The sequence below is a fragment of the Strongylocentrotus purpuratus genome, unplaced genomic scaffold (genome assembly GCF_000002235.5).
Source record: "Strongylocentrotus purpuratus isolate Spur 01 unplaced genomic scaffold, Spur_5.0 spur5_scaffold_2, whole genome shotgun sequence".
In the NCBI taxonomy this organism is placed as follows: Eukaryota; Metazoa; Echinodermata; class Echinoidea; order Camarodonta; family Strongylocentrotidae; genus Strongylocentrotus; species Strongylocentrotus purpuratus.
In genome coordinates, this window is record NW_022145605.1 from 18,036,299 (window position 1) to 18,064,071 (window position 27,773).

The window sequence follows — 27,773 nt, forward strand, 5'->3', positions numbered from 1 at the left end:
ACTGTGGTCTATGGATCACCAAAAGAAAACATTAAAAACAAGTTAATGTTTGTACATGAAGGACGACAACATTTGTCACAAAATGAAAAAGTAGGTTTCAGCCTTGCAGGGAAATATGATTAAATAACACTGATAATTGCAGTTTTGTATCTAGTTCCTTGATTTGATCTTGCATAAATCAGGCTTTCAATCATATTTTAATCCCCAGAATAATATTCCTGACAAGGAAATCCTGAAATGAAACTTTTTGCGAAATATTATCAAAAAACATTGAAACAAGAAATTTTGACAAGTTACTGGGAACTAAATGCACCAGAATGCACCAATGGTATTAAATGTCAGCTAGCCTAATAATTTTTTGACTAATTTGAAATAATTGCTTATGGCTTTTTGTATGAGAGCCACCTATTTTCAATCTTAAACTGTTTGTTAAGCAAAATATGAAGTTCCTGCTTCCTTGTTTGGCGTTCAACAATAAGGGATAGAGCAACGTCAATCTGGTGCTGGTCAGTGGCTGCCGGGCTCATGATCAATTGGGCAAAAAGAGTTTCCATTTTCGGTTTAACTTTATAAAATTTGGAGTGGAATTTAGATGATTATTGTTATTATTATTATTATTAAAACATAAAAAATACCTGAATATTTTGTAAAATTTCCAGAATCTATCAAAGGTGAAAAATGGGTGGAAAATGGGATTTTTTTTGTTTTGTTAAGTGGGGGGGGGGGGGGGGGGGAATACAGAATTTTTGATAATATCTCAAGACACTCAAAGTATTTTCAGTCCATCAATCACCTGAATTTTTGACAATGAAAAGGTTTTGTTGATACAGATAGATACCTAGTGTATGTATCATGCTTAGGTTTAGTTAGGCAAATATCTCATCAATTGTCCCTCTCTACAGCTTCGTTTGCTATATTCACCCCTCTACACAGTCGTTTCTTTGCCACATGTGCAAGTATTGCTTTGTGGAACCCAATGGCTTTGTAAAATTCCCCATTTGCCAGTCTTGATTAGTTCCATCAAAACCCTCTTAACAGCAGTATTTATCTTGCTCGAGAAACAGGTATTAATCTTGTGAGCAGTTGCTATATCTATCCCATGAAAAATGTAATGTGGCACAGGGCAACTACTTGTGTGGTATCTAAAGAATTATGGTATACCGGTGTACATAATAGGGATGTCTTTGACCTAAATTTCCTTCCTCTACCAAGTCTCCCTATCTCCATTCAGGCTTGTCATGCACTATATCTCTGAGGACATCTATTACATCATATCCATGCCTTGATTTCCTTTTCCAGTAATCTAATCTATCTATATTAGCCCAAACCCACTGAGTTTTTCCTTTAGTTACCGCACTGGCATAATACCCGAGCTGATCTAGAGTAACTTTATGTCCTAACTTTTCCATGACCAATTTCTTGTGCTTTCCCACATTTCCCCTCCCTAAACGAATGGAGAATTCAAGGTAAGGATCATACCTTGTCAGTTCTGCGTTCAGCTTTGATCGTATTGTACTTCTAGCGATAGTACTGTTCTGTGTTGCAAAAATCATCACCAGGCAATAGTCCATCGGGGATGTTGGTAATCTGTGATCTAACTTTCGATTGTACAGAGAAATGCAGTGTATCTCTGGATCAAAGTATGCTTCCCCATGTGCCATATCGCTGAGGAAATGAAATCATTAAATTCAATTTGATTCAGATTATTCTAAATTAGAGAGTTATGCTTGTTAGTAATGTTAAATTTGAAAAATGTTAACAACCACATTATTTTTTTTAGCAGAAGCACAAACCGAAGGCCTGTATTTATTACGTGTATAGACCCTATCAGGGATTTGCAAGCCCTTTAGAACTTATCTCAAAATTTATTTGTAGCAGCAAAATGAGTTTATGAAAGTATGTGCAAAATTTCAGATTCAAATTTTCAAGACTTGTTTTTCTGTGAGTGAAAATGTATGCCCTCAATTTGTACACAACAAATTGGGTGAATATAACACTGCTAGTTGCAAAATCGAAATTTTAAGTGAAAATGACTGTAGCTTTGTAAGTAATTATTGATATTTGTCACCATAATTTTAGGAAAGATTTCAATTATTAAGTTTTTAACAATATCTTGGCCCTTTTACAAGTTGAAAGATTGTCAGTGTGTGATCCCTGTGATAGTAAAGAGAGTTATGAATTTTTGAAAGTTGTAACCACCATAAGTATAGGCACTCACTGTGATGTAATGCCTGAAAACGTTTCTGTTTTGTTCCAACACATAAAATGACTATTATTTTTGCAAAAATTTAGGATTCATTTTTTTTTCTTTGATCATCTAGCATAAGTATTGGTGTGTACTGCAAGGTTCTGGAATCATCAAAATGATAAAAAAAAAAAAATGGCCTGTAGTCTTGGTAAAGTTACAAGCACTGTACACAGAAAGATATATATATGGGACTACGCGACACGTGCGCGACACATGCTCGATATCTATCAGGTCCAAATATATATAATAATTGACCAAATATAATTGGGACTATATAATTAGTAGCGATTTCCCGGCAAAATTTGTGTCATCACGTATCAGTCAAAACATATTCTTTCACATGATTGGTAATAAGAGCTTCCATTTCATTTTATGAGAGGGGGCGTTTCCAAAACTAGTCTTTACCTTTAACCGAATGAGTAGAATATAGGCCTAATTAAACTAGTGAAATATATTATTGTCTTCAAAACTTTAATGGTAGAGTCTGATATTTAGCATTATACTTTAACATTTGGCTTTTATGAACTTAATGAGTCATTGAGATTCCCCGAAATATCATGATGCAACTTAGTGGAATTCAGCATTTGTGGCATTTGCAATAGTTCCCTGCCACAAAAATGGCCATTGAATTCAGGTCATAATAATTTGTAGGTTCAGAAGATACTGATGAAAATTAGTTTAATCCTTACATGGAATATAATCGCTATTCTGCATTTTTTTTTTCCACATTAAAATCATGTATGATAAAAGTGGTGTGTTAATTCTCATTCAGAGCAAATATTATCTAAAATATGGGCTTATAATAAAAACTATGAGAAAATGCTTTTACTGCATGATACCAGACAGTGTTTGTCGAAAAAAATAATGGAGAAAATGAATATTTATCAATAAATGAATTTCTGAAAGTCGTATGTATTAAAGCTTCCAACACCTTCAATATTTATAACTTTTTCCTTTCTTGTACTTTTCAGATTATCATTTCCATCAGGACACGCATCTTCTGCATTTTACTTTTTCGCATACTGGGTTGTAAGTATACGATTTTAAATGACAGTTGCTCTGTTCCAACGGTACAGTTGCAGTTTTAAATCCTAAGTTTGCGAAACCTTCACGTTATATACAACAATCCACTTACAATTAATGGGGAGGGTTCACACACGACCGAAACAAAAAGCATTCACTAGTTTTAAACTACAACCAGTGAAAACATTCATTTTAACTACAAGTGCGTCCGCACTGTCCCCAACTACAAGATAACGTTGAAGTTTAAAACCACGACCTAAACTTAAAGTTAACGGACTGTCAGATGAACCTAACTGGTGAAACCTGCTTTTGTCACCACCTGTATAGAAAGACCGCCTGTCCATGAACATCACAATCTTGGTTTCCCTTTTAAATCAGAGTTTCTCATTGAAATATACACTATATAAAAGGACCTTATTTGCAGGATCTGCTTCATTTGTTTTAATTGTCATTAAATTTTCTTGAATTTTTAGTTTTATGAAAATCAAACATATCATTGGGTAAAACATGAAGGAATGCTGATTCACGTGACAAAACTTACCTTAAATCCAGTTGGATTATAATGTGTTCAAGTCTTTGACTTCAAATCCTCTGATATACGGTAGTGTGAATCTTGTGATGCTCAGAAAGACCTTCCAAAGAAATTGACAATCTTTATACTGTGCAGTCAGGACAGGAGCAAGATAACTGAAATGAAAGAACCATTCATAAACTTTGTTAATATAACATATCCATTATTACCCAAATAGGCAATCGTGATTGGTAGGTTAAAAACTAATATTTTTCAACAATTTAGTCGTTGCTTTGATAAAAGACAAGGCTTTTGGAGAAAATATGTATAAATGCTAATTCATTCACATGACAAATCTTACCTTCAAATCAGTTGAATTATAATGTGTTCCAGTCTATGACTTCAAATTATCTGATTGAGTGTAAATCATGTAAGGCTCAGAAAGATCCTCCAAAGAAAATGACAATCTTTATACTCGGTCAGGAGCAAGATGACTGAAATGAAAGAACTGTTCATGAACTTTGATTTCATGACATATCCATGACTTAAATACGCAATCGTGATTGGTAGGTTATGGATTATCGTAAAACCAAAGTTCATGAACGGTCCTTTCATTTTGGTTATTTTGCTCCTGACGGAGTAAACAGATTGAGATTCTCTAACTTACCAATTGTATAATATATGCAACAAATTGATTGTTGTAACGCATCATAAGGGAGGGAGAGAGAGAGAGAGCGAGAGAGAGAGAGAGAGAGAGAGAGCAAGTGATGGCATGCAAGAGAGAAATAGGGAAAAAACAAGTGTTTTAGAGCATTGAAAAATTAAAAAACAGCATGTAGAAGAGGTGACAAGACCAGTGGGAATTCCCACTTCCGAGGGAAGCACGATAGAACTTGATACCTACTACCACCTTTGAATCACGTCCAATACTGAAAGTTATAACATAACGTACATTGTACATGTAGCTGATACATATTTGAAGAATATTGGTTAATGAATTAAGACTGATTCACATGACAAATCTTACCTTAAATTCAGTTGGATTATAATGTGTTCAAGTCTTTGACTTCAAATCCTCTGATATACGGTAGTGTGAATCTTGTGATGCTCAGAAAGACCTTCCAAAGAAATTGACAATCTTTATACTGTGCAGTCAGGACAGGAGCAAGATAACTGAAATGAAAGAACCATTCATAAACTTTGTTAATATGACATATCCATTATTACCCAAATACGCAATCGTGATTGGTAGGTTAAAAACTAATATTTTTCAACAATTTAGTCGTTGCTTTGATAACAGACAAGGCTTTTGGAGAAAATATGTATAAATGCTAATTCATTCACATGACAAATCTTACCTTCAAATCAGTTGAATTATAATGTGTTCCAGTCTATGACTTCAAATTATCTGATTGAGTGTAAATCATGTGAGGCTCAGAAAGATCCTCCAAAGAAAATGACAATCTTTATACTCGGTCAGGAGCAAGATGACTGAAAAGAAAGAACTGTTCATGAACTTTGATTTTATGACATATCCATGACCCGAATACGCAATCGTGATTGGTAGGTTATGAATTATCATAAAACCAAAGTTCATGAACGGTTCTTTCATTTCAGTTATTTTACTCCTGACTGACTAAGATTGTTATTCCCTTAACCCACCAATCACATAATGTATGCAACAAATTCATTGATTGATGTAACTTGTAACGTGTTAGAGCATCATAAAAGGGATAGAGAGAGAGAGAGTGAGGGCATGCCAGAGAGAAATAGGAAAAACAACAAGTGTTTTAGAGCATTGAAAAATTAGAAAACAGCATGTCGAGGAGGTGAATTGAAACACACTTTAAAAAAGCTAACAAGGCCAGTGGGAATTCCCACTCCCGAGGGAGCACAACCTGATGCCTACTTGAAGATAAATCTGAAATGGTTAGACATACTTAAAACTGATAATCATTAGTACCAGTAATTTGTTTCATTATCTGTATTTCGTAGAGGCAGGGGTGAAATCTGTCAATTACAATTACTTCTGTCAGGCATTTAAAAATATTATTCAGTCAATTGCTTTAAAATAGAAATAAAAGTAATACAAACTACCGGTAGTTAAAAGTAAACACATTGTAAAACAATATATTTTTTAAAATAAAATTTCTACTTTCCGAAAGGCTGTAAATATTAGCAGATTCTATGGCAGTTACAAAAGAGCAACTTGAAAGGTGATTTGTGTGACAAAACTTACCTTAAATCCAGTTGGATTATAATGTGTTCAAGTCTTTGACTTCAAATCCTCTGATATACGGTAGTGTGAATCTTGTGATGCTCAGAAAGACCTTCCAAAGAAATTGACAATCTTTATACTGTGCAGTCAGGACAGGAGCAAGATAACTGAAATGAAAGAACCATTCATAAACTTTGTTAATATAACATATCCATTATTACCCAAATAGGCAATCGTGATTGGTAGGTTAAAAACTAATATTTTTCAACAATTTAGTCGTTGCTTTGATAACAGACAAGGCTTTTGGAGAAAATATGTATAAATGCTAATTCATTCACATGACAAATCTTACCTTCAAATCAGTTGAATTATAATGTGTTCCAGTCTATGACTTCAAATTATCTGATTGAGTGTAAATTATGTGAGGCTCAGAAAGATCCTCCAAAGTAAATGACAATCTTTATACTCGGTCAGGAGCAAGATGACTGAAATGAAAGAACTGTTTATGAACTTTGATTTCATGACATATCCATGACTTAAATACGCAATCGTGATTGGTAGGTTATGGATTATCGTAAAACCAAAGTTCATGAACGGTCCTTTCATTTTGGTTATTTTGCTCCTGACGGAGTAAACAGATTGAGATTCTCTAACTTACCAATTGTATAATATATGCAACAAATTGATTGTTGTAACGCATCATAAGGGAGGGAGGGAGAGAGAGAGAGAGAGAGAGAGAGAGCAAGTGATGGCATGCAAGAGAGAAATAGGAAAAAAACAAGTGTTTTAGAGCATTGAAAAATTAAAAAAAAGCATGTAGAAGAGGTGACAAGACCAGTGGGAATTCCCACTTCCGAGGGAAGCACGATAGAACTTGATACCTACTACCATCTTTGAATCACGTCCAATACTGAAAGTTATAACATAACGTACATTGTACATGTAGCTGATACATATTTGAAGAATATTGGTTAATGAATTAAGACTGATTCACATGACAAATCTTACCTTAAATTCAGTTGAATTATAATGTGTTCCAGTCTATGACTTCAAATTATCTGATTGAGTGTAAATCATGTAAGGCTCAGAAAGATCCTCCAAAGAAAATGACAATCTTTATACTCGGTCAGGAGCAAGATGACTGAAATGAAAGAACTGTTCATGAACTTTGATTTCATGACATATCCATGACTTAAATACGCAATCGTGATTGGTAGGTTATGGATTATCGTAAAACCAAAGTTCATGAACGGTTCTTTCATTTCAGTTATTTTACTCCTGACTGACTAAGATTGTTATTCCCTTAACCCACCAATCACATAATGTATGCAACAAATTCATTGATTGATGTAACTTGTAACGTGTTAGAGCATCATAAAAGGGATAGAGAGAGAGAGAGTGAGGGCATGCCAGAGAGAAATAGGAAAAACAACAAGTGTTTTAGAGCATTGAAAAATTAGAAAACAGCATGTCGAGGAGGTGAATTGAAACACACTTTAAAAAAGCTAACAAGGCCAGTGGGAATTCCCACTCCCGAGGGAGCACAACCTGATGCCTACTTGAAGATAAATCTGAAATGGTTAGACATACTTAAAACTGATAATCATTAGTACCAGTAATTTGTTTCATTATCTGTATTTCGTAGAGGCAGGGGTGAAATCTGTCAATTACAATTACTTCTGTCAGGCATTTAAAAATATTATTCAGTCAATTGCTTTAAAATAGAAATAAAAGTAATACAAACTACCGGTAGTTAAAAGTAAACACATTGTAAAACAATATATTTTTTAAAATAAAATTTCTACTTTCCGAAAGGCTGTAAATATTAGCAGATTCTATGGCAGTTACAAAAGAGCAACTTGAAAGGTGATTTGTGTGACAAAACTTACCTTAAATCCAGTTGGATTATAATGTGTTCAAGTCTTTGACTTCAAATCCTCTGATATACGGTAGTGTGAATCTTGTGATGCTCAGAAAGACCTTCCAAAGAAATTGACAATCTTTATACTGTGCAGTCAGGACAGGAGCAAGATAACTGAAATGAAAGAACCATTCATAAACTTTGTTAATATAACATATCCATTATTACCCAAATAGGCAATCGTGATTGGTAGGTTAAAAACTAATATTTTTCAACAATTTAGTCGTTGCTTTGATAACAGACAAGGCTTTTGGAGAAAATATGTATAAATGCTAATTCATTCACATGACAAATCTTACCTTCAAATCAGTTGAATTATAATGTGTTCCAGTCTATGACTTCAAATTATCTGATTGAGTGTAAATTATGTGAGGCTCAGAAAGATCCTCCAAAGTAAATGACAATCTTTATACTCGGTCAGGAGCAAGATGACTGAAATGAAAGAACTGTTTATGAACTTTGATTTCATGACATATCCATGACTTAAATACGCAATCGTGATTGGTAGGTTATGGATTATCGTAAAACCAAAGTTCATGAACGGTCCTTTCATTTTGGTTATTTTGCTCCTGACGGAGTAAACAGATTGAGATTCTCTAACTTACCAATTGTATAATATATGCAACAAATTGATTGTTGTAACGCATCATAAGGGAGGGAGGGAGAGAGAGAGAGAGAGAGAGAGCAAGTGATGGCATGCAAGAGAGAAATAGGAAAAAAACAAGTGTTTTAGAGCATTGAAAAATTAAAAAAAAGCATGTAGAAGAGGTGACAAGACCAGTGGGAATTCCCACTTCCGAGGGAAGCACGATAGAACTTGATACCTACTACCATCTTTGAATCACGTCCAATACTGAAAGTTATAACATAACGTACATTGTACATGTAGCTGATACATATTTGAAGAATATTGGTTAATGAATTAAGACTGATTCACATGACAAATCTTACCTTAAATTCAGTTGAATTATAATGTGTTCCAGTCTATGACTTCAAATTATCTGATTGAGTGTAAATCATGTAAGGCTCAGAAAGATCCTCCAAAGAAAATGACAATCTTTATACTCGGTCAGGAGCAAGATGACTGAAATGAAAGAACTGTTCATGAACTTTGATTTCATGACATATCCATGACTTAAATACGCAATCGTGATTGGTAGGTTATGGATTATCGTAAAACCAAAGTTCATGAACGGTCCTTTCATTTTGGTTATTTTGCTCCTGACGGAGTAAACAGATTGAGATTCTCTAACTTACCAATTGTATAATATATGCAACAAATTGATTGTTGTAACGCATCATAAGGGAGGGAGAGAGAGAGAGAGAGAGCGAGAGAGAGAGAGAGAGAGAGAGAGAGAGAGCAAGTGATGGCATGCAAGAGAGAAATAGGAAAAAAACAAGTGTTTTAGAGCATTGAAAAATTAAAAAACAGCATGTAGAAGAGGTGACAAGACCAGTGGGAATTCCCACTTCCGAGGGAAGCACGATAGAACTTGATACCTACTACCATCTTTGAATTACGTCCAATACTGAAAGTTATAACATAACGTACATTGTACATGTAGCTGATACATATTTGAAGAATATTGGTTAATGAATTAAGACTGATTCACATGACAAATCTTACCTTAAATTCACTTGAATTATAATGTGTTCAAGTCTTTGACTTCAAATCCTCTGATATACGGTAGTGTGAATCTTATGATGCTCAGAAAGACCTTCCAAAGAAATTGACAATCTTTATACTGTGCAGTCAGGACAGGAGCAAGATAACTGAAATGAAAGAACCATTCATTAACTTTGTTAATATGACATATCCACTATTACCCAAATTCGCAATCGTGATTGGTAGGTTAAAAACTAATATTTTTCAACAATTTAGTCGTTGCTTTGATAACAGACAAGGCTTTTGGAGAAAATATGTATAAATGCTAATTCATTCACATGACAAATCTTACCTTCAAATCAGTTGAATTATAATGTGTTCCAGTCTATGACTTCAAATGATCTGATTGAGTGTAAATCATGTAAGGCTCAGAAAGATCCTCCAAAGAAAATGACAATCTTCAAACTCGGTCAGGAGCAAGATGACTGAAATGAAAGAACTGTTCATGAACTTTGATTTCATGACATATCCATGACCCGAATACGCAATCGTGATTGGTAGGTTATGAATTATCATAAAACCAAAGTTCATGAACGGTTCTTTCATTTCAGTTATTAGCTCCTGACTGACTAAGATTGTTATTCCCTTAACCCACCAATCACATAATGTATGCAACAAATTAATTGTTGTAACTTGTAACGTGTTAGAGCATCATAAAAGGGAGAGAGGGGAAGTGAGGGCATGCGAGAGAGAAATAGGAAAAACAACAAGTGTTTTAGAGCATTGAAAAATTAGAAAACAGCATGAAGAGGAGGTGAATAGAAACACGCTTTAAAAAAGGCAAATGGGAATTCCCACTCCCAAGGGAGCAAGATAACTAAAACGAAAGAACCGTTCATGAACTGTTATACAAGTAAGAGCATCATGAATCTAAAACACAAATCACATTTCAAGTTGCTCTTTTGTAACTGCCATAGAATCTGCTAATATTTACAGCCTTTCGGAAAGTAGAAATTTTATTTTTAAAAATATATTGTTTTACAATGTGTTTACTTTTAACTACCGGTAGTTTGTATTACTTTTATTTCTATTTTAAAGCAATTGACTGAATAATATTTTTAAATGCCTGACAGAAGTAATTGTAATTGACAGATTTCACCCCTGCCTCTACGAAATACAGATAATGAAACAAATTACTGGTACTAATGATTATCAGTTTTAAGTATGTCTAACCATTTCAGATTTATCTTCAAGCACGAATGATACCAGAAGTATTTGGAGATACCCTGCTCAGGCCTTTCCTGTAGTTAGCCGGTGCCTGGCGGTCATCTTGGTTGGTCTCTCTAGAGTATCGGACTACAAGCATCACTGGAGCGATGTCTTTGCTGGCAGCATCATTGGTCTAGTTGTAGCCATCTTAGTGGTATGTTAATTACCTTTATTAGAAGTCTTTTGTTCAAGTTACTCTTCCATGTGCAATCCAACCTTTCCAACATTTGATTGGAGCATGAAAATAAGATCGGTCAAACAAAGAGAAAGTTATGAGTTTGTAAAAATCCATGCAAAATGCCCTTTCTAAGTGATTTTGTATGAGTGCTTGGAGTAGTTGCTTCTTTGTTAATTGAGAGTCTTTCCACAAGTACTATTTGAAGCACATATTTTGAATACAGAAAAGTTCCATGGAAACCTGAGCATACAGAGCAAATTTTGTTTGTGTGTGATATGGTACGCTTTAAGTACTCTTTCTCTCTTGTCTTTAATTTTACCATTTCTGAATTATGGGATACTTGCTTGGGGCAACACGCAGCAAACTCCACTAAATAGACTGTTATTATTACAAAAGAAGTCTCACCGTATTATTTACCATTCTGCTCCACTCTCACACACAGACCCGTTATTTGTTAATGGCAGACTATTCAAAACAAATGACCTGTATCTACTTCACTTAGGACAATTTATGTATAAGTATTCAAAAAAGACCCTTCCACATATATTTGATGCCATGTTCCCCCTAAATCGATCATTTCATGATTACCCAACTAGACGGTCAAACGAGTTCCACCTACCACTCTTTAGAACTTTATTAGCGAAGAAGTCTTTTATGTATGATGGTCCTAGATTTTGGAATTCTCTAAGTGAAGGTATTAAAAATAGTCTATCCCTAAATATTTTCAAGAAAAATCGAAAAAACATTTTTGCTCAAATCTTATAGTAATATAGAAGAATAATCTGATAACGGTTGGTAATCATCTTAATTTTTCATTTAGTTCTTCATCATCTGCTCGATTAATTTAATATTTATTTGGTCTTATGATCTTACCTTCCCAAAATTAACAGTATAACTACCTTTTTTCGGTCATGATTTGTCCTGCTTCTTCTTCTTCCTTTTTTCCCTTTTCCCCTTTCTTTCTTATCTGATTTACTTCTCCTTGTTCGTTTCGTGGTTGTACATTGTTGTTTTGTAATATTGTCTTGTGTTTTCTAAGTCTTCGTAGGCAAAATTTGAAACATTTATATTTATATTTTTTCTGGGGGATCCACAAACTGCAAGCACTGCTTTTTAGTGGACCCCCCCCCCCCCATTTTCTCAGAAATTAAGAATTTCTTGTAATAATTTTATTATCTGCAAAGTTTATTTGTATAGTTGCCTGAAAAAATGAATTATGTACGAAAAAAAAATGTAATATCTTTGTTTACCTTTCTGTTGGATATGAAATAAATATGAATATGAATATGAAAAGTAATCCTGTTTATGTTTATTATTTGTATTGCAAGTCGGTGTTAATTTTCTATTAAATTTCAGAAATGCATCTTTGAACTTTGTAACAAAGTATTTCACTGCTCCTTCTCTGGTTTATGAAATAAATATCCTTTATTGTTACACTATGGAAAGATGCCAATTGTGAGGTGGGGATAAGTAAGTCACATAGAGAGAGAGAGAGAGAGAGAGAGAGAGAGAGAGAGAGAGAGAGAGAGGAGTGGGTTTGGGAGAGAGAGACAGGGAGAGAGAGAGAGAGAGAGAGAGAGAGAGAGAGGGGGTGGGTTATGGAGAGAGAGAGAGAGAGAAACAGGAGTGGGTTTGGGAGAGAGAGACAGGGATCGAGAGAGAGAGAGAGGGAGGGGTGGGTCAGGGAAAGAGAGAGTGAGAGAGAGAGGGGTGGGTTAGGGAAAGAGAGAGTGAGAGAGAGAGGGAGGGGGTTAGGGGGGGGGGGGGGTGGCTTCGCGAGAGAGAGAAAGAAGGGTGGGTTAGTGAAAGAGACAGATTATGTGAGGGGGAGAGACGGGTGTGGGTTCGGGAGAGAGACAGAGTGAGAGAGAAGAAGTGGTGGGTTTGGAAGAGAGACAGGGAGAGAGGATAGAAGGAGAAATATGACCTGTACTTTGACACGACGTGCTCATTTTCTTTTTGTTAATGTGTCTTATCCATTTCGATTAGTGTTTCTTTTCCTCTCATCATTAACAATGCTAATTTACAGCAATTTAGAGCAACTTCCCCCAAGCTCGCTCGGTCTCATTCATGGGTGATATAGTTATGTCATCAAAATTTAAGATCTTTTCAGTCTACCGTTATGAGAATGTGCTTAATAAACCCCATCATGGTTGGGATTTTCCCTCTTTATGAGATGTAATTTTTCGCACTTCGACCTCACAAATCTGAACATTAATGATATTCAGACCTGCACACCCAACCGCAAAGTATGATGCTTATTAAAGCAATATCATGAATGGTTTATAACGAAAGAGAAACAAATATTGAAATCAACCTTGATACTGTATTTAAAATCAGGCGGTGGTATAAAATATACCAATGTCTAACAAAATGTATATTATCACTTCGAGATTTCCATTTGAAGGTGCCCTTTTATCCAGGAAGTGCTGATAAATGCTGATCTGTATTAACGGATATTAGCCCAGAGTCATTTTTTTAAAGGAAAGAAACCTCCTAAAATTGTGAAATTTTCCACATAATAATTATTTGACATATTAAAACGAGTGTTCTAAAAAATGTATTTATTAACACTAATTTTAGTAAGTACATGTGTTTTAAGGTAATGCAAATTAGTTTTGAGAAATTTTGAAAATTGGATGGATATAGTATTATTCTTTAAAATCTTGTTGTATTTGGATGACCAAAAATTGTATATGTATTATAAGCACTACAAAATTCAGCCCCTATAAAACAGATTTGCTTTCGAGAAATTAAATAATCAAACTTTACCGGTGCTCTCGCTGGTAAATTTCAAATATTTCAGCTGCGACCATGAATATCTCAGCATATGCATTAATGATATATGATTTCCAAACGGCGATAGCAAATCGGTCGATTGTAGTACAAACATTGTTTTGAAGCTAAAGTGATATCAGTCTTGAGAGGGATCTATGAAACATAAAGTTGATTATTTACAATTGCATTACTTGAGACTCGATTTCAAACGCGACAACGATCATTGGATATTATAAAATCGCATAATGTTTCCAATATGTTCATTTGAACCAAATGCATGACCCCATAACAAAATATTGTATTACACTTATATTCGCCTTGCATTGGCAAATTCGGTCTCTCGATCGCGCGCCGCCTCTATATTAAATCCTATCTGCACTGGTTTGGCCAGGATGAATTAGAACTGACAGGCAGGGGCGTCGCTAAAGGGGGGGGGGGGGGTTATATGTGTGTGTGGGTGGGGATGCGATACCCCACCTGTCAGGATGTTGTCGGTAAAATTGCGCTGCTGTCGGGAAAAATGAGAAAAGGGGGAGGGAAAAATGAGAGGAAAAGGGAAAGAAAAGAAAAAAGGAAAGGAAAAGAAAGAAAAAATAAGAGAAAAATGAAAGAGAAAAAGGAAAAAGAGGAATGAGAGGAAAGAAAGGAAAAGAAACAAAAGAGGAAAAGGAAACAAAAGAAACGGGGGGTAAAAGAGAGGAGAGAAGGAGGGGGTAAAGAGCCAAGGAGAAAAGGGTGGGACACTGGGAATAAGAGAGAGAGAGAGAGAGAGAGAGAGAGAGAGGAGGGGGGGGGGGGGGTGTTGGGTGGAGTCGCCACGTCGGGGGAGCAAGAAAGATACTGTGTCGGTATTCTTGCTCGATCCTCGTGTACTATTATCAATGCAGAAGTTTGAAGTCGGAAAGATGTAGGCCTATGTCGGCCGGCCGGCAATTTTTTCCTTACGAATTGTGACTTTTTATCGGACAAAGAATCATTTTTAAAAATTCAGACAATGATTAAGAGTCAGTACAACGAATCGTCTTCTTCGCGCGGTGGGGGGGGGGGGGGGGGGGGGGGGGGGGGGGGACTGAATTCAGACAAGGATTAAGAGTCGAGAACGTTACAACAAATCGTCTTCTTTCACTAATATTTAAATGAAAAGTCATAGCTGCAGTGCTTCGCGCGGGAGGGGCGAAACAAGAATTAAGAGTCGGGAACGGTACAACGAATCATCTTCTTTCTCTAATGAAGTGTCAAACGGGGATTTTTATTGTTATGTGTCCCAAACACGTGAAAATTTGGGTAGTACCAGATCACCGTCTTTGTGACTTGTGCAGCAACGAAGCACATACAACGTCTCGCGACGTGACAGAGTACTGTTCTCTAACTTCTAACCAATCAGAAGGCAGTGGTGGATCCAGAGGTCGGGCGGGACGTTAAATTTAACCTTTTTTTTCAAATTTTCGCGGACCATAACAAAACAACAAAAAAAATCTCCAGGAAGTGCCTGGGTATGCGCCTAATGTGGTTCTAAAATTGCAAAGACAAATTACTTTGGCATGTGACATATATGGGAGTAAAGAGTAAGATCTCAACTTTAAAAGGGTCTCGGTCATTATTTACTTCAATGCCATACGATAGTTTTAAAAGCCTTCAAAGTATGAAACGGATTTTGCCCAATTATTCTCTGTATATAGTGCGGGTAAACCCCGTATTCTATGCCTGTTTGAGCCCTAGATTCAATCTGAAACAGTAAGACCCAGGCAGAAAGATCTCACCTTTAAATGGTGTCAGTATCATTTAGTTAAAATGCCATAAGATATTTTCAAAAACATCAAAATCTAATCTCTTATATACTAGTAATATAAGAGATTAGATTGTATTACCGTCAGCCGAGACGTGCAAAATTCTCCTTTTCCTTTTCGATTATACGATTTAGAGACACTATAGTACCCATTATTGGTGGTTATCCTCCTCTTATTTATATCGGATCCGTGAACAACCTGAGAGGAGATCACATTCAAATGTTCCCAGATTAATTTGTTCAAGAATTTGATGGCAACCGCAATTTCCTCCATTTTCAGACCAACAGTGAACGTACCCGGTAAGTACATGTAGACCCGGCATGTCTAACTGTAGTACTACCACTGCACTCTACGTGTTATTAGGCAGCATTTGAATACATGAAAAGTTGATCCACTCACAACACACAACTGCACACAATCATGCCGATGCAGCTGATCGGTAAGTTTGACAGTAGATTCACAATTTGAATTTGTAATTATCCTTTCTAAGTCTAACATCGGAAAGTTGAACAAAATTGTGTTTGAATGCTATTTAGGTGTCATCAACCGTCACTAAAGTACCAATTTTTAGTGAAATCAGTTGAGTTTTGAACAGTGGACAGTGGTGTTTGAAATGTTGAGAATCAGAATCAACAATAGCACAGCCACAGCTTTTAATACACAGCCAGGATAGTAATGCAGCTGAGTATGTATGAAGAAAATAAGCTAATTTTTACCACTGTTATTTTTTCCAGTGTCTGGTCAGGTTAGCCTTATGGGCTCGCTGGTAGCCTGGTAATGTTTTTACGATATTGATACCAGCTAGCTAAATGGCTCTCATACAAGCGTGCGGAGAACCATGTTAACAAACGCTAAAATGTGTCCGAAATTACACCTTCCCACACCCGACTAATATTGGACAGTGGCCTCGATGGATTTTATGCCACTTCTACGTACTCCAAATTATTTCCGGAAATTCAAATTTGGAGGAAAAAATAAGGAAATAATAGCAAATATCTTACCAGAGCGATACAGCTTAGTTCCCTTTTTTTGTGTAGCGTGTGACTTTAAGATCTCTACACAATGGCGTTGACCTCTGACTGGCATTCCGTAAATGTGCTGCTGCCGTATAATGCGGTGAATAACACTCATACAGCTTTCTTTCAAATTTTCTACAGAGATGCATTATACTCTAATCTACACACATATTGTTATAGTGATCTCTATGTCAGGCCTGGTCCAGGGAGTGGAGAGGGGATCTTTGTCCCTCCCTCGATAAGGATGACACAAAATCACTGCCACTCAAATTTGACCCCCCCCCCCCAAAAAAAAAAAAAAAAAAGTAAAAATTTGATTTTTTTTTTTTTTTTTTAATTTAAATTTATTCTTTACAAGTATTACAAGTAATTTGATGAATTTTTAATACCATACCTGCCAACCCTTACGAATAATTCAGAATATTCTGTTTTTGGGGGATTTCTAGGACCAGAAAATCCGGAATTTTCTGATTTTTCAAAAAAAAAAACAAAAAAAAAAAATGATTTTTTTTTTTTTTTTTTTTTTTTTTTTTTTTTTAAGAACGCGTGGCGCTAGGTCGGGCCCATCAGGAACGCGTGGCGCGCGCGCCACGCGTTATCTGTGTACGCGAGGGCCATGCCATGCTGCCACTGCCGGGGAATACATTCGCATTGCGCGGTAATACAGATTGCGATATTTCTAGTTTCATATTGATTTAGCTCATTTACTAATAAGGATTCATTAAACTACATGTAACGAGCTGTTCGATATTTATTGGTGATTCGTTGCAATTTTTTTGCAATATTTGAATGTAAAAATCTGTAACTAGGGTGTCTGGACGATTTTTCAATTTTCAATTTGGGATCGTTTTTCACCATTTAAAAAAAATATATGTGAATAGAAAATGTAATCAGAATAATACATTTCAAATTTCAAGACTCACCGATGTTTCTATCAAAAGATACAGCCCCTCCAAAGCTCTGCAATATTCATATTATTTTGGTCAGACTCGACGAAACAGACGTAAGCGCAGAGTTATGTTGTTTTGCTAAATTTAGCCAAACGGCTCCATCGGCTATAACGTTCATTCACTTCCGGGTTTCAGAGCGCGATTTGCAAGCCATCCGTTCACTACAACATGCAATGACTTTCGGGTTTCATTTGTACGCGGTCCGAATGCATATTTATGTGCATATGTTACGCGATGTAACCATGGTTTGGACTGAGCAGAGCGCACGCCTCCCTAATTAGCTGATCCAACAAATGGGGGGAAAGGTATTTTTAAACTGTTGGGGCGAGTGATCTCTTGGGGCTAGATATATTCCTTACGTCTAGCCGGACATAAACCCGGGGGGCGCGGTTCAGGAAAGTGGCAAATTTTTGAGCTAGGATGCAAACAACATTACAATCGCTGTTTTGACCAAGATATTTTTAGAATTTCAGGGGGTGCACCCCCTTGGGGAATTTGGAGAAAAACCTGCTCTTCCATATGACACCTCATTTATTGAGTTTCAATTTGTTCATAAAATCATTGACCAACTTTGCATTGGTCGCGCAACGCACGTAGACTGCATAGGGATGCGTGCAATCTCTATGGGAAGGATTTTAGCACACAACATCAGTGCATGATCAGACACCCTACTATAATGTAAACACATAGTGATATACATACTATGTTGACAGTACGTAAACACATGTGACGAAGCGACCGCTGGCTATAGCCTGTACAGTGTAAATACAAAGACATCTTCAAGTCTTTTTCTTTTTTTTTGGTGAGATTATTAGTTCCAGGTTCTGATGCTTGTGAATTCAAGCTTTCAAACAATTTGTTCTCCTCTGCACGACACTTTGTGAGCAAGTAAAAGCAATTACTGTATTCTATGGCTCATAAGCTCCAGTTTGATATATGGTTTATCCATTTCAGTTTGGAGATGGTCTTTAATCTGTCCCTGGCATTCCAGTAGTTGCTTTATCAGTGGTTGCATTACCGGTATCTACTGTACATGTACATGTATTCATGTTTAATTGTCAATTTCTGATTCCTTATGTATTTTCTTTAATGCCAAATACACAACTACCAGTGCAACTACTACTACCATTACAACTACTACTTCTACTACATTCTATTACTACTTCTACTACTACCTCTATTCATTTTCAATATATTGGTAATACCCAGTCCCAGAATATGATTTCCTCCCTATGGGGTTCCCTTTGCAAGAAAAAATAGTACTAACATACAACTGTATAGTTTTTAAGCTTCTACCAATCTTAAATTTGTTATGCAAGCTTTCATCCACTCCTGTGGACTTTCTCAAGTTAAGTGATAAGTCTGAGTCACACGTTTGTTTCGCTGCACTGCCTGTTGTCTAAAAGAACACAAAAGAGCCCTCGGATTGACCCATCCAATTCAGCATTAGCTGAACACGCCCTCAACACAGGATGCTTTCATAATAGACTTTGAAAGTAACTTCTGGTCAAGAAAGATGAATGAGTCAAATGGATTAAGAGGATTAAGCCATCACTAAACAGGGACTCTGGGTACCTATTGTCTACGATCTTTGGTCCAGTGATCCCAGAACACCAGGCAGTGCAGCGAAGCAAACGTGTGACTCAGACTGATCACTTAGCTTACGAAAGTCCACAGGAGTGGATGAAAGCTTGCATAACAAATTTAAGGTTGGTAGAAGCTTAGAAACTACATGTTATCATTATCCCCAACTGATGAAAGTTTTCTGTATGAAATATAGTACTGTTTGTGATATCCTGTAAAACACCTTTGTTTTCATTCTATTTTCAGGGAATGTAGGCTTAAAGCAAGAAGCAGATGTGAGGACTTTGAATTCAGTGCAGCCTGCAGATCTAATGGCAGCAGAGACTGTTCAGTCATTCCTAGAAGTCAAGCAAAAAATGGTGAGAGGGACACTTGATCATCACCAAACCACATATAGAAGTGTAGCAGAAAGTGTCCATTTAGTCCCAGAAGATATGATCAAGCAAGTAGCAGAGAGAGGGGCATCAAATCTTCTCGGAACAATGGATAGGAGTGCAGCAGAAAGTGTCCATTTAGTCCCAGAAGATATGATCAAGCAAGTAGCAGAGAGAGGGGCATCAAATCCTCTCAGAACAACGGATAGGAGTGCAGCAGAAGGTTTTCAGTCAGTCTCAGAAGATAGGATCAAGCAAGAAGTTCAGAGTAGGACCTTGAGTTCACTGCATTTTACAGATATGTGCATAGAAACAGCCCTAGGACATACTTACAAGCAAGAAATGGAAAGTAAGACCTCCAAATCTTCATCAGTCCCAGAACACATTATGCAAAAAGCAGAGAGTTGGACCTTACATACTTCGCCACCTCCAGAGGAAACTATTCAATTTGTTGAAGGAGTTCTCATCAAGCAAGAGGTTGATAGCAATGCCGTTCATTACCTGTCACCCATGAATGAATTCATTCCATCAGTCATAGAAGTTCTCATCAAGGAAGAATCAGAGGCCTTTTTAACAGTTGGAGAGGAAATCCATCAGTTACCCCTCAAAACCAACATCAAGCAAGAACCTACAGGAGAAAGTGTAGAGGAAGGTGTTCCATCAAGTCTAGAAGGTATTACTTGAATTGATATTCCAGTGAAACCTGTATACAAAGTATGCCTGAGTCATTACGTTTTTTTTTGCTAAACATTTAACTGTTAACTTTATATGGGTGGTTTGGTTTAAATGTTATGAAAATACACTCAAGTATTCAGTCATTTCAATTAAGGCTGTGCACAACAGTGTAATGAGGTACCCGTATGGTGGCTCCTATGGGACACGCAAACGCAAAATTTGACATAATACCTATGCAACAACTTTGTGGATTTTCATGTCAAAGACGTGAAAATCCACAAAATGGACATATACCTTTGCTTGTTAATTTTTGTTTGTTTTTTTGTACTCAATGGCCCTAGAGGGACAATTTAGTGTAAGTACGTGTGCATGCTACATTTGCCTCTGCCTCTTGTTCTGTGAATGTGATGATGGAGTAGTGCCGTCTATAAATTATAATACTATAGATACCCCTCGTTTTGGGCATTAGAAAAGGTGCTGAATTCGTCATGACAGTCATCCATCATGTAATCATCATTCAGTAAGAAATTTGTTATGACTATTTGAAGGGTCATAGATAGACGATGCCAATCAAGCTGGCATCACACCAATTTATGGGCGACTCCTACACAAATAAATATACCTAGGACTACGTGCAAAATAGTAAACAAGTCACATAGCTAGCGCTAGCATAGACAGAAATAACCGTCTGGTAAGACGGGTATCGTATGGGTCATTTCTTTAATAAAACTGAATTTTTTTACATTCCCCATACACAGACGGTATCCCAGGCGAATCGCACCGTGCAGATAGATAGAGCCGAAGCGGAACCTCTTTTGGTTCCCGAAATTTTCTCCCCCAATTTTCTATATTTAGATCTAATTTTCTTATCTATAAAGCAGATACTATGTATATTTGTATACTCCTACATTGTATGTGTAGTAATCAAATTTTGATTACCTATTTCTAAGTGAGAAATTTACGGACTTAGAGTTATCCAATTTTTATCTCAGAACCGTGAAATGGTACGTTCATGCATCCGAACAATGGTAGTAACCACTAACCTATGACATGACCCGGACGATAAACCGTGCGTCCCCAAAAAAACTATACACTTTTGAAAGGGCTGCCGAATAAAAAATATATGATTCTGGGGAAAAAAGTTTTATATGTATCGAAAGCTCATAGACTCAACTTTCATATGACACCAAAAAGTCCGAAAATAATTCATGCTTGGGTGAGCACTGCTCACTTTTATAAAGGGTATGAAAATAAGGTTGCGCAGGGATTATATTGTGAGAGGTAAATCCTTTGGAGCTTACAAAATTTAGGGTGATATGATACATTCATGATTTGCAGAGTGAATTTCATGGTTTGTTCAACCAAACTTTTATGCATGAGTGAACTAGAATTTCATTTTTTATTGTAGCATTGTAACTTTCCCTGGTAGACTCAGTGATGTGTTCATGGGAGTCAGGATAGGGGTGATGGTACATGCTGTAATTTCCATGTTACAAACTGTTATTTGTTACATCTGTGACTTTGAATAAAAACCTGCACGGTTCACCCCACATTTCAGTTATTGTAAGATTAGTTGAACATCTCATTGATTTACTTAATACCCAGGTAGGGATTACGTAAATTGAATATTCAAATACGGTTGGTTGAAAAAAGAAATGTCCAAGATGTCGGCTACTTATTCTTCAGGTAAATGGTAACTGAAATGTGGGGTGCAGGTTTGCAAAAATGTGGCTTTCATTCAATAATGTAAGTAATGTTGTTGAGTATGTACGTCAAAGGTCACAGCTCCTTAAATATGCAAAAATTGTTAAATATAGGCCATGCGCACTTGGCGAAGGGATGCTCTGCTTTGCATATACTTGTTAATGTTTATTTTTATATAGGACAGGTAAGCTAACATTAATATACATAAAGTTATTTGATAATTAAAACTACATCTACAACAAGAGTCCACTTAATAGTTTCGCTGAATTGTATGTGGGTTAGCTTGGCCAAGCCTCACTGCTTGAATTACACTCTGCTTCTATTAAGAAAAGAATGCCCAAAATACTCTTAATTTTTTTTGGTATACTTTTGGCTCAAACTATAAAGAATATTTTATATTTAAAAATGTGGATTGGTGATTAAAGAGTCAAGTATATTTTGGCATATTCCTTTTTTTTCTCAGAAGTTCAGAACATAATCCAAAAACTTCTGTGTCAAATTGAAGTGACAGGACTTACACTGTATCTTATAGGTGTTGATAACATGAATTTTCTCTTTTTCTCCACCAGGTGAAATTGTTGACAACGGACAAGACACGGTAGAAAGTGGAATGTCATTCAACAGTGGAGGTAAATCTCATCTTTGTTCACATTGCGGCAAGGTGTTTTCCACAACAGATCAACCCGACATTTATATGAGGATACATTCTGGAGAAAAGCTACATCAGTGTCCATGTTGCAGTAAGAGATCATGTCAGGCCAGTCATCCTCTTCTCCACTTGAGATCACATGCAGGAGAAAAGCCATATGAATGTTCGCACTGTAAGAAAAGGTTTTCTCTGAAAAGCAATCTCACCCAACACCTAAAAACACACACAGAAGAAAAGCCATATGAATGTTCACACTGTAAGAAAGGATTTTCTCAGAAAAGTATACTTGATCGTCATATACTAATACATACAGGAGAAAAGCTGCATGAATGTTCGCACTGTAAGAAAGGGTTTTCTCTGAAAAGCAATCTCACCCAACACTTAAAAACACACACAGAAGAAAAGCCATATGAGTGTTCACACTGTAAAAAAGGATTTTCTAGGAAAAGCTATCTTAACCAACACCTCCTCTTACACACAGGAGAAAAGCCATATGAATGTTGCTATTGTAAGAAAGGTTTCTCTCAGAAAAGCCTCCTCAATCGTCATCTTCTAACACATACAGGAGAAAAGCCATTTGAATGCTCCCAATGTGAGAAAAGATTTTTTGGGAAAAATACTCTTAAGCGTCATCTCCGAACACATACAAGAGAAAAGCCATATGAATGTTGCTATTGTACGAAAGAGTTTCCTCAGAAAAGTGCACTCAATATACATTTACTAACACATACAGGAGAAAAGCCATATGAATGTTGCTACTGTAAGAAAGGGTTTTCTAAGAAAAGTGCTCTCACCCATCACCTCCGAACACACACAGGAGAAAAGCCATATGAATGTTTACACTGTAATAAAAGGTTTTCTAGGAAAGATGCACTTAATTGTCATATACGACGGCATACAGGAGAAACGCCATATGAATGTTGCCATTGTAAGAAAGGATTTCCTCAGAAAAGTGCCCTCAATTCTCATATACTAACACATACAGGAGAAAAGCCATATGAATGCTCACATTGTAAGAAAAGATTTTCTCGGAAAAGCAATCTTAAAAAACACCTCCTCTTACACACAGGAGAAATGCCATATGAATGTTCCTATTGTAAGAAAGGATTTCCTCATAAAAGTGCCCTCAATTGTCATATACTAACACATACAGGAGAAAAGCCATTTGAATGTTCACACTGCAAGAAAGGATTTTCTCGGAAAATCAATCTCACCCAACACCTACTCTTACACACAGGAGAAAAGCCATATGAATGTTCATACTGTAAGAAAGTATTTTCTAGGAAATACCACCTTAAACAACACCTCCTCTTACACGAAGGGGAAAAGACATATGAATGTTGCTATTGTAAGAAAGGGTTTTATCAGAAAAATACACTTAAATGTCATATACTAACGCATACAGGAGAAAAGCCATATGAATGTTGCTATTGTAAGAAAGGATTTCCTCAGAAAAGTGCCCTCAATCGTCATATACTAACACACACAGGAGAGAAGAAATATGAATGTTCACATTGTAAGAAAAGATTTTGTCTGAAGAGTAATCTTAACCAACACCTCCTTTTACACACAGGAGAAAAGCCACATGAATGTTCCTATTGTGAGAAAGGGTTTTCTCGGAAGAGTGCTCTTAACCTTCATCTTCAAACACATACACGAGAAAAGCCCTATGAATGTTGCTATTGTACGGAAAGGTTTTCTCAGAGAAGTGAGCACAATTTTCATCTCCGAACACACACAGGAGAGAAGACATATGAATGTTCATACTGCAAGAAAGGATTTTGTCAGAAGGGTACTTTTAACCAACACCTCCTCTTACACAAAGAAGAAAAGCCATATGAATGTTGCTATTGTAAGAAAGGGTTTTCTCGGAAGAGGGGTCTTAACGAACACCTCCTCTTACACAATGGAGTAAAACCATATGTATGTTGCTATTGTACGAAAGGGTTTTCTTATATGAGTAGTTTTAACCGTCATCTTCGAACACATACACAAGAAAAGCCATAGGAATGTTACTATTGTAAGAAAGGCTTTTCTCTGAAAAGTGAACTCAATCGTCATCTCCGCACACATAGAAAAGCCATATGAATGTTGCTATTGTAAAAAAGGATTTTCTCAGAAAAGTGTCATATATTTATACAACACCTAAGATTCTTGAAACCTCATTGGTCAATTCTTAATCACATTACATGCGGTAAAAGTAATGTTGAACGGCATCATTCTCCAGGCGTGCAATTCTGTATGATCGATTTGCACCATTGCACTGATGTACATGTACAAAGTATATTGTGAGGTGTAAGTGACTTCACTGTGCAATGGAACAAATTGATCGAACAAATTACCCTCTGACGTCACAATAAACAAAGCATGGTACAACCATGGTTTGCTGCCTGCTTAATAATAGTGCACACTTACAATCAGCAATTTCATCAATTAAAAAAACAAAAAAACTCTGAGATTTAGGCCTAGGAAAACTGTTCTTTAAAAAAAAAATTGTTTTAAGCCTCTTAACATCCAAGGTGTTGTTGACAACAGCAACAACAACAGCCTAACAGCAGGCATTCAAAAACTCGTCTATTCCATTAATACGGCGTACTCGAACCGGTTTGAAGAAGAAAAAAAATTCTCCTTGAAACTAAATTATTTGTCTTATTATTCTGCAACTCAAGCTATAAATTGACGATATCAAATGCATATTGAAAAATGTAGTAGATCCTCTAATGCCATCACATATCAATATATTAGTACATGAGTACAAGGTTATCAATATAATTTACAAAACTTTTCTGGGAAAAACAAATTGTGTGCACTCAATATGTCTGAAATGGGAATGCCATTTAGATTATACCCCTGAATGTCCAAGAATGCAGAAATATCATAGAGTGATATTTTGTTTTACTCCAGTTATTGGTTTAAGATATTTTCAGCATAAGATAGTAAATAGGATTCTGTATTTGAACAAGCAACTGTATAAGATGAAAATAGTGAGTAATGATAAATGTTTGTTTTGTAAAAAAGAGCTGGAAGATATTGTACATTTCTTTTACAATTGTGAAATCAGTAAATCAATCTGGAATGAAACTGTGAAATGGATAAATGAAGGTTAGAGTTTAATTTAGAAAATGTAATTTTCGGTTTTGAAGACAAAAGAAACGATGCTTTAAATTGCATGGTGACTTTGATTAAGCATCAACTATTTGTTCAAAAGATTAATAACAAAATTCCAAATTTTAGTTCTTTGAAGAAGAAAATTATTCAATATTATGAACACAAGAGATATATTTATTCTATATCTCGTATATATCTATGTATAACCATTTTTTTTACTAAATGGCAGTAACTTCAACATTTGTTCGTATGAACAACAAGGAGAGAAATGTGAAAGTATTATGTTTTGTTTGAGTTAAGGAAATACTTAATTTCATTGAATTGTAAAAATGTTTGTTTGACTCAATAAAATAGCCTATGGAGGGCTAAACGTTTAAAAAAAAAGAAAAAAGAGAGGATTTTCTCAGAAAAGTTAATTATCATCTCATTATGCTACACACAGAGGAGAAAAGCCATATGAATGTTCACACTGTAAGAAAAGATTTTCTAGAAAAAGTGTACTCAATTGTCAACACATACTGTAGAAAATCCATATAAACGTACATAATGTGAGAACAGATTTTATCAGAAAAGGAATCTCATTGAGCAGGTACAAAGACACAGTTCACACTCTAAGAAAGGGTTTTCTCTGAAAAGCGTTCTTAAAGGCATTGTTTAACAATGTTAAATCTGAGATGCATGGCCCTAAGCATTATCAGTGTCTGTTATATGATGTGAAATTGAGGCCCTAAAAAAATTCAAACAGATCGTGAAGTGCCTCAAAAAAGTACGGTAAACATCTTTGAGTGACTGGTTTTACCATACTCATTTTCCCCAATAGACTGTAGTGTTATAACAAACCTTAGGAGAACGGTTTTTGAAATTTTGATTTCCAATCATCATTGTCTTGAGAATCAGACAGGCGATCGGCTTGTATAAGTCATGGGGTCTGCGTCCATTTTCAAGAAAAAGGGTACTTTTTCAAAATCCTGCTGTGCACGTTTAGGGCTATTTTTAAAGACCCCGACTCCGACTTGCCGGTTGCCTACCAGTAAATTTGTACATGTGTTCCTCAGGTATTACCAGGGTATATACATTTATATTTTGTTTTGAATAGTAGAATAGTAGCTGTTCATTGTATATTGTGTTCTTTTTGTAAACACTACATGTACTGGTACGTATTCATATAATATAGATCCAATTTGAAATGTAATTCTTTTTTTCAAAGAAAGGACTTATGATGGGCTGTGCATTAAACCCATTTGGAAGTGTACAGGTTGATGTTATTGCTTCTCTATTGAAATACATTTTTATATTGTGAACTTTACATAAAAAGCGCAATTTGGTTTATTTTACATTGTCAACAACTTAAATGGTAATCCCTATCGCACTTCAAAATGCTTACTCGAGGGGTTACAATTTTGCAATACTTGTTTAGGAGTAAACTTTTGTGAAAAACCTGTTAAGGGTGTGAATTTTGGGGAAAAACCATGTGAAATCCTCATTTAGGGTATATTTTGGCTCGAGAAGAAATCATCGTTTAAGGGGTGTCCGGAAAACCTGTGGTCACGCATGCTTACAGTATTTCTACATGACCGAGACCCCTGGGATAACATCAAACTCTGTGTATATAGGGCGTGCATGGTACCCAAGTTGTACTTGGGTACCATGTGCGCCCTATTCTATGAGATTGTTCTTTGTCTTAAGTAATATTTATTTATTCATGTTTTTTTTTCAACAGGGTAATTTTATTCAGTTCCCCTGGAAGATTGCTAGTGGACCTGCTTTTCAAGGAAGCCCTGCATAATACAATAACAGTATATAAACATAAGTATAGACTGTAATGAAATAATAACAAATTGTACATACATGTGAAGTATTGAATTAAACACATATCTTTCTTAAATGGTGGTGGTTGACTGGTTGTTATTTTACCTGACAGCTAAGAAAGCATAAATGCTTTTCAGTAAGCAACCAGACGGCCAACAGCTTTAGGTCCTCTCTGAGGGACCTGGTAATGAGGAATAATGCCTTAACAAAGGGCACTAGCGCATCGCCTTGGTTTTGAACCCGGGTCACCGGATTACGAGACCACTGCTCTACCGACTGAGCTATCGCGCCTCCTAACGCTATTTTAATCATACAATATTTATTATCAATTATTTGAAGAAATTAAAACTACTGACAATAACAAA

At 36.1% G+C, this 27,773-nt stretch overlaps 1 protein-coding gene and 1 long non-coding RNA gene across 4 annotated transcripts; one reads left to right on the forward strand and one right to left on the reverse strand.

Annotated features, from left to right (window-relative positions):
- Nucleotides 1–759: 759 nt before the first annotated feature.
- LOC105445476 lies at nt 760–12,003 on the reverse strand. The gene is made up of 7 exons (XR_004065226.1): nt 10,761–12,003; nt 9,549–9,694; nt 7,890–8,035; nt 6,022–6,167; nt 4,810–4,955; nt 3,813–3,958; nt 760–1,665 (listed from the first exon to the last, which is right to left on the reverse strand). It is a non-coding gene; the product is annotated as an uncharacterized LOC105445476 (long non-coding RNA).
- Nucleotides 12,004–15,710: 3,707 nt separating this feature from the next.
- On the forward strand, nt 15,711–27,571 carry LOC100891301 (zinc finger protein 271). 3 transcript variants are annotated; one of them, XR_004065227.1, is made up of 4 exons: nt 15,711–15,838; nt 19,336–20,136; nt 22,412–24,568; nt 24,639–25,088. XR_004065227.1 is itself a non-coding variant. In XM_003730337.3 (4 exons), exons 1-4 carry the CDS (start codon nt 15,790–15,792, stop codon nt 27,322–27,324), a joined length of 915 nt encoding a protein of 304 aa, XP_003730385.2. In that variant the 5' UTR covers nt 15,711–15,789; the 3' UTR covers nt 27,325–27,571. The 3 variants fall into 3 exon arrangements, 2 of the variants coding, with proteins under 2 accessions (XP_003730385.2, XP_011668759.2); XM_003730337.3 differs by lacking the exon at nt 24,639–25,088 and adding an exon at nt 27,320–27,571 and having other exon boundaries at nt 22,412–22,471; XM_011670457.2 differs by having other exon boundaries at nt 22,412–25,088.
- Nucleotides 27,572–27,773: the final 202 nt, after the last annotated feature.

Excerpts from the sequence above, each read along its gene's own strand:
- LOC100891301 (XM_011670457.2), top strand. The coding sequence starts at position 15,790 with ATGGCAACCGCAATTTCCTCCATTTTCAGACCAACAGTGAACGTACCC. Across the intron at positions 15,839-19,335 it reads ACCAACAGTGAACGTACCCG|GGAATGTAGGCTTAAAGCAA; the intron begins GTAAGTACATGT and ends TTCTATTTTCAG. Across the intron at positions 20,137-22,411 it reads TGTTCCATCAAGTCTAGAAG|GTGAAATTGTTGACAACGGA; the intron begins GTATTACTTGAA and ends TTTCTCCACCAG.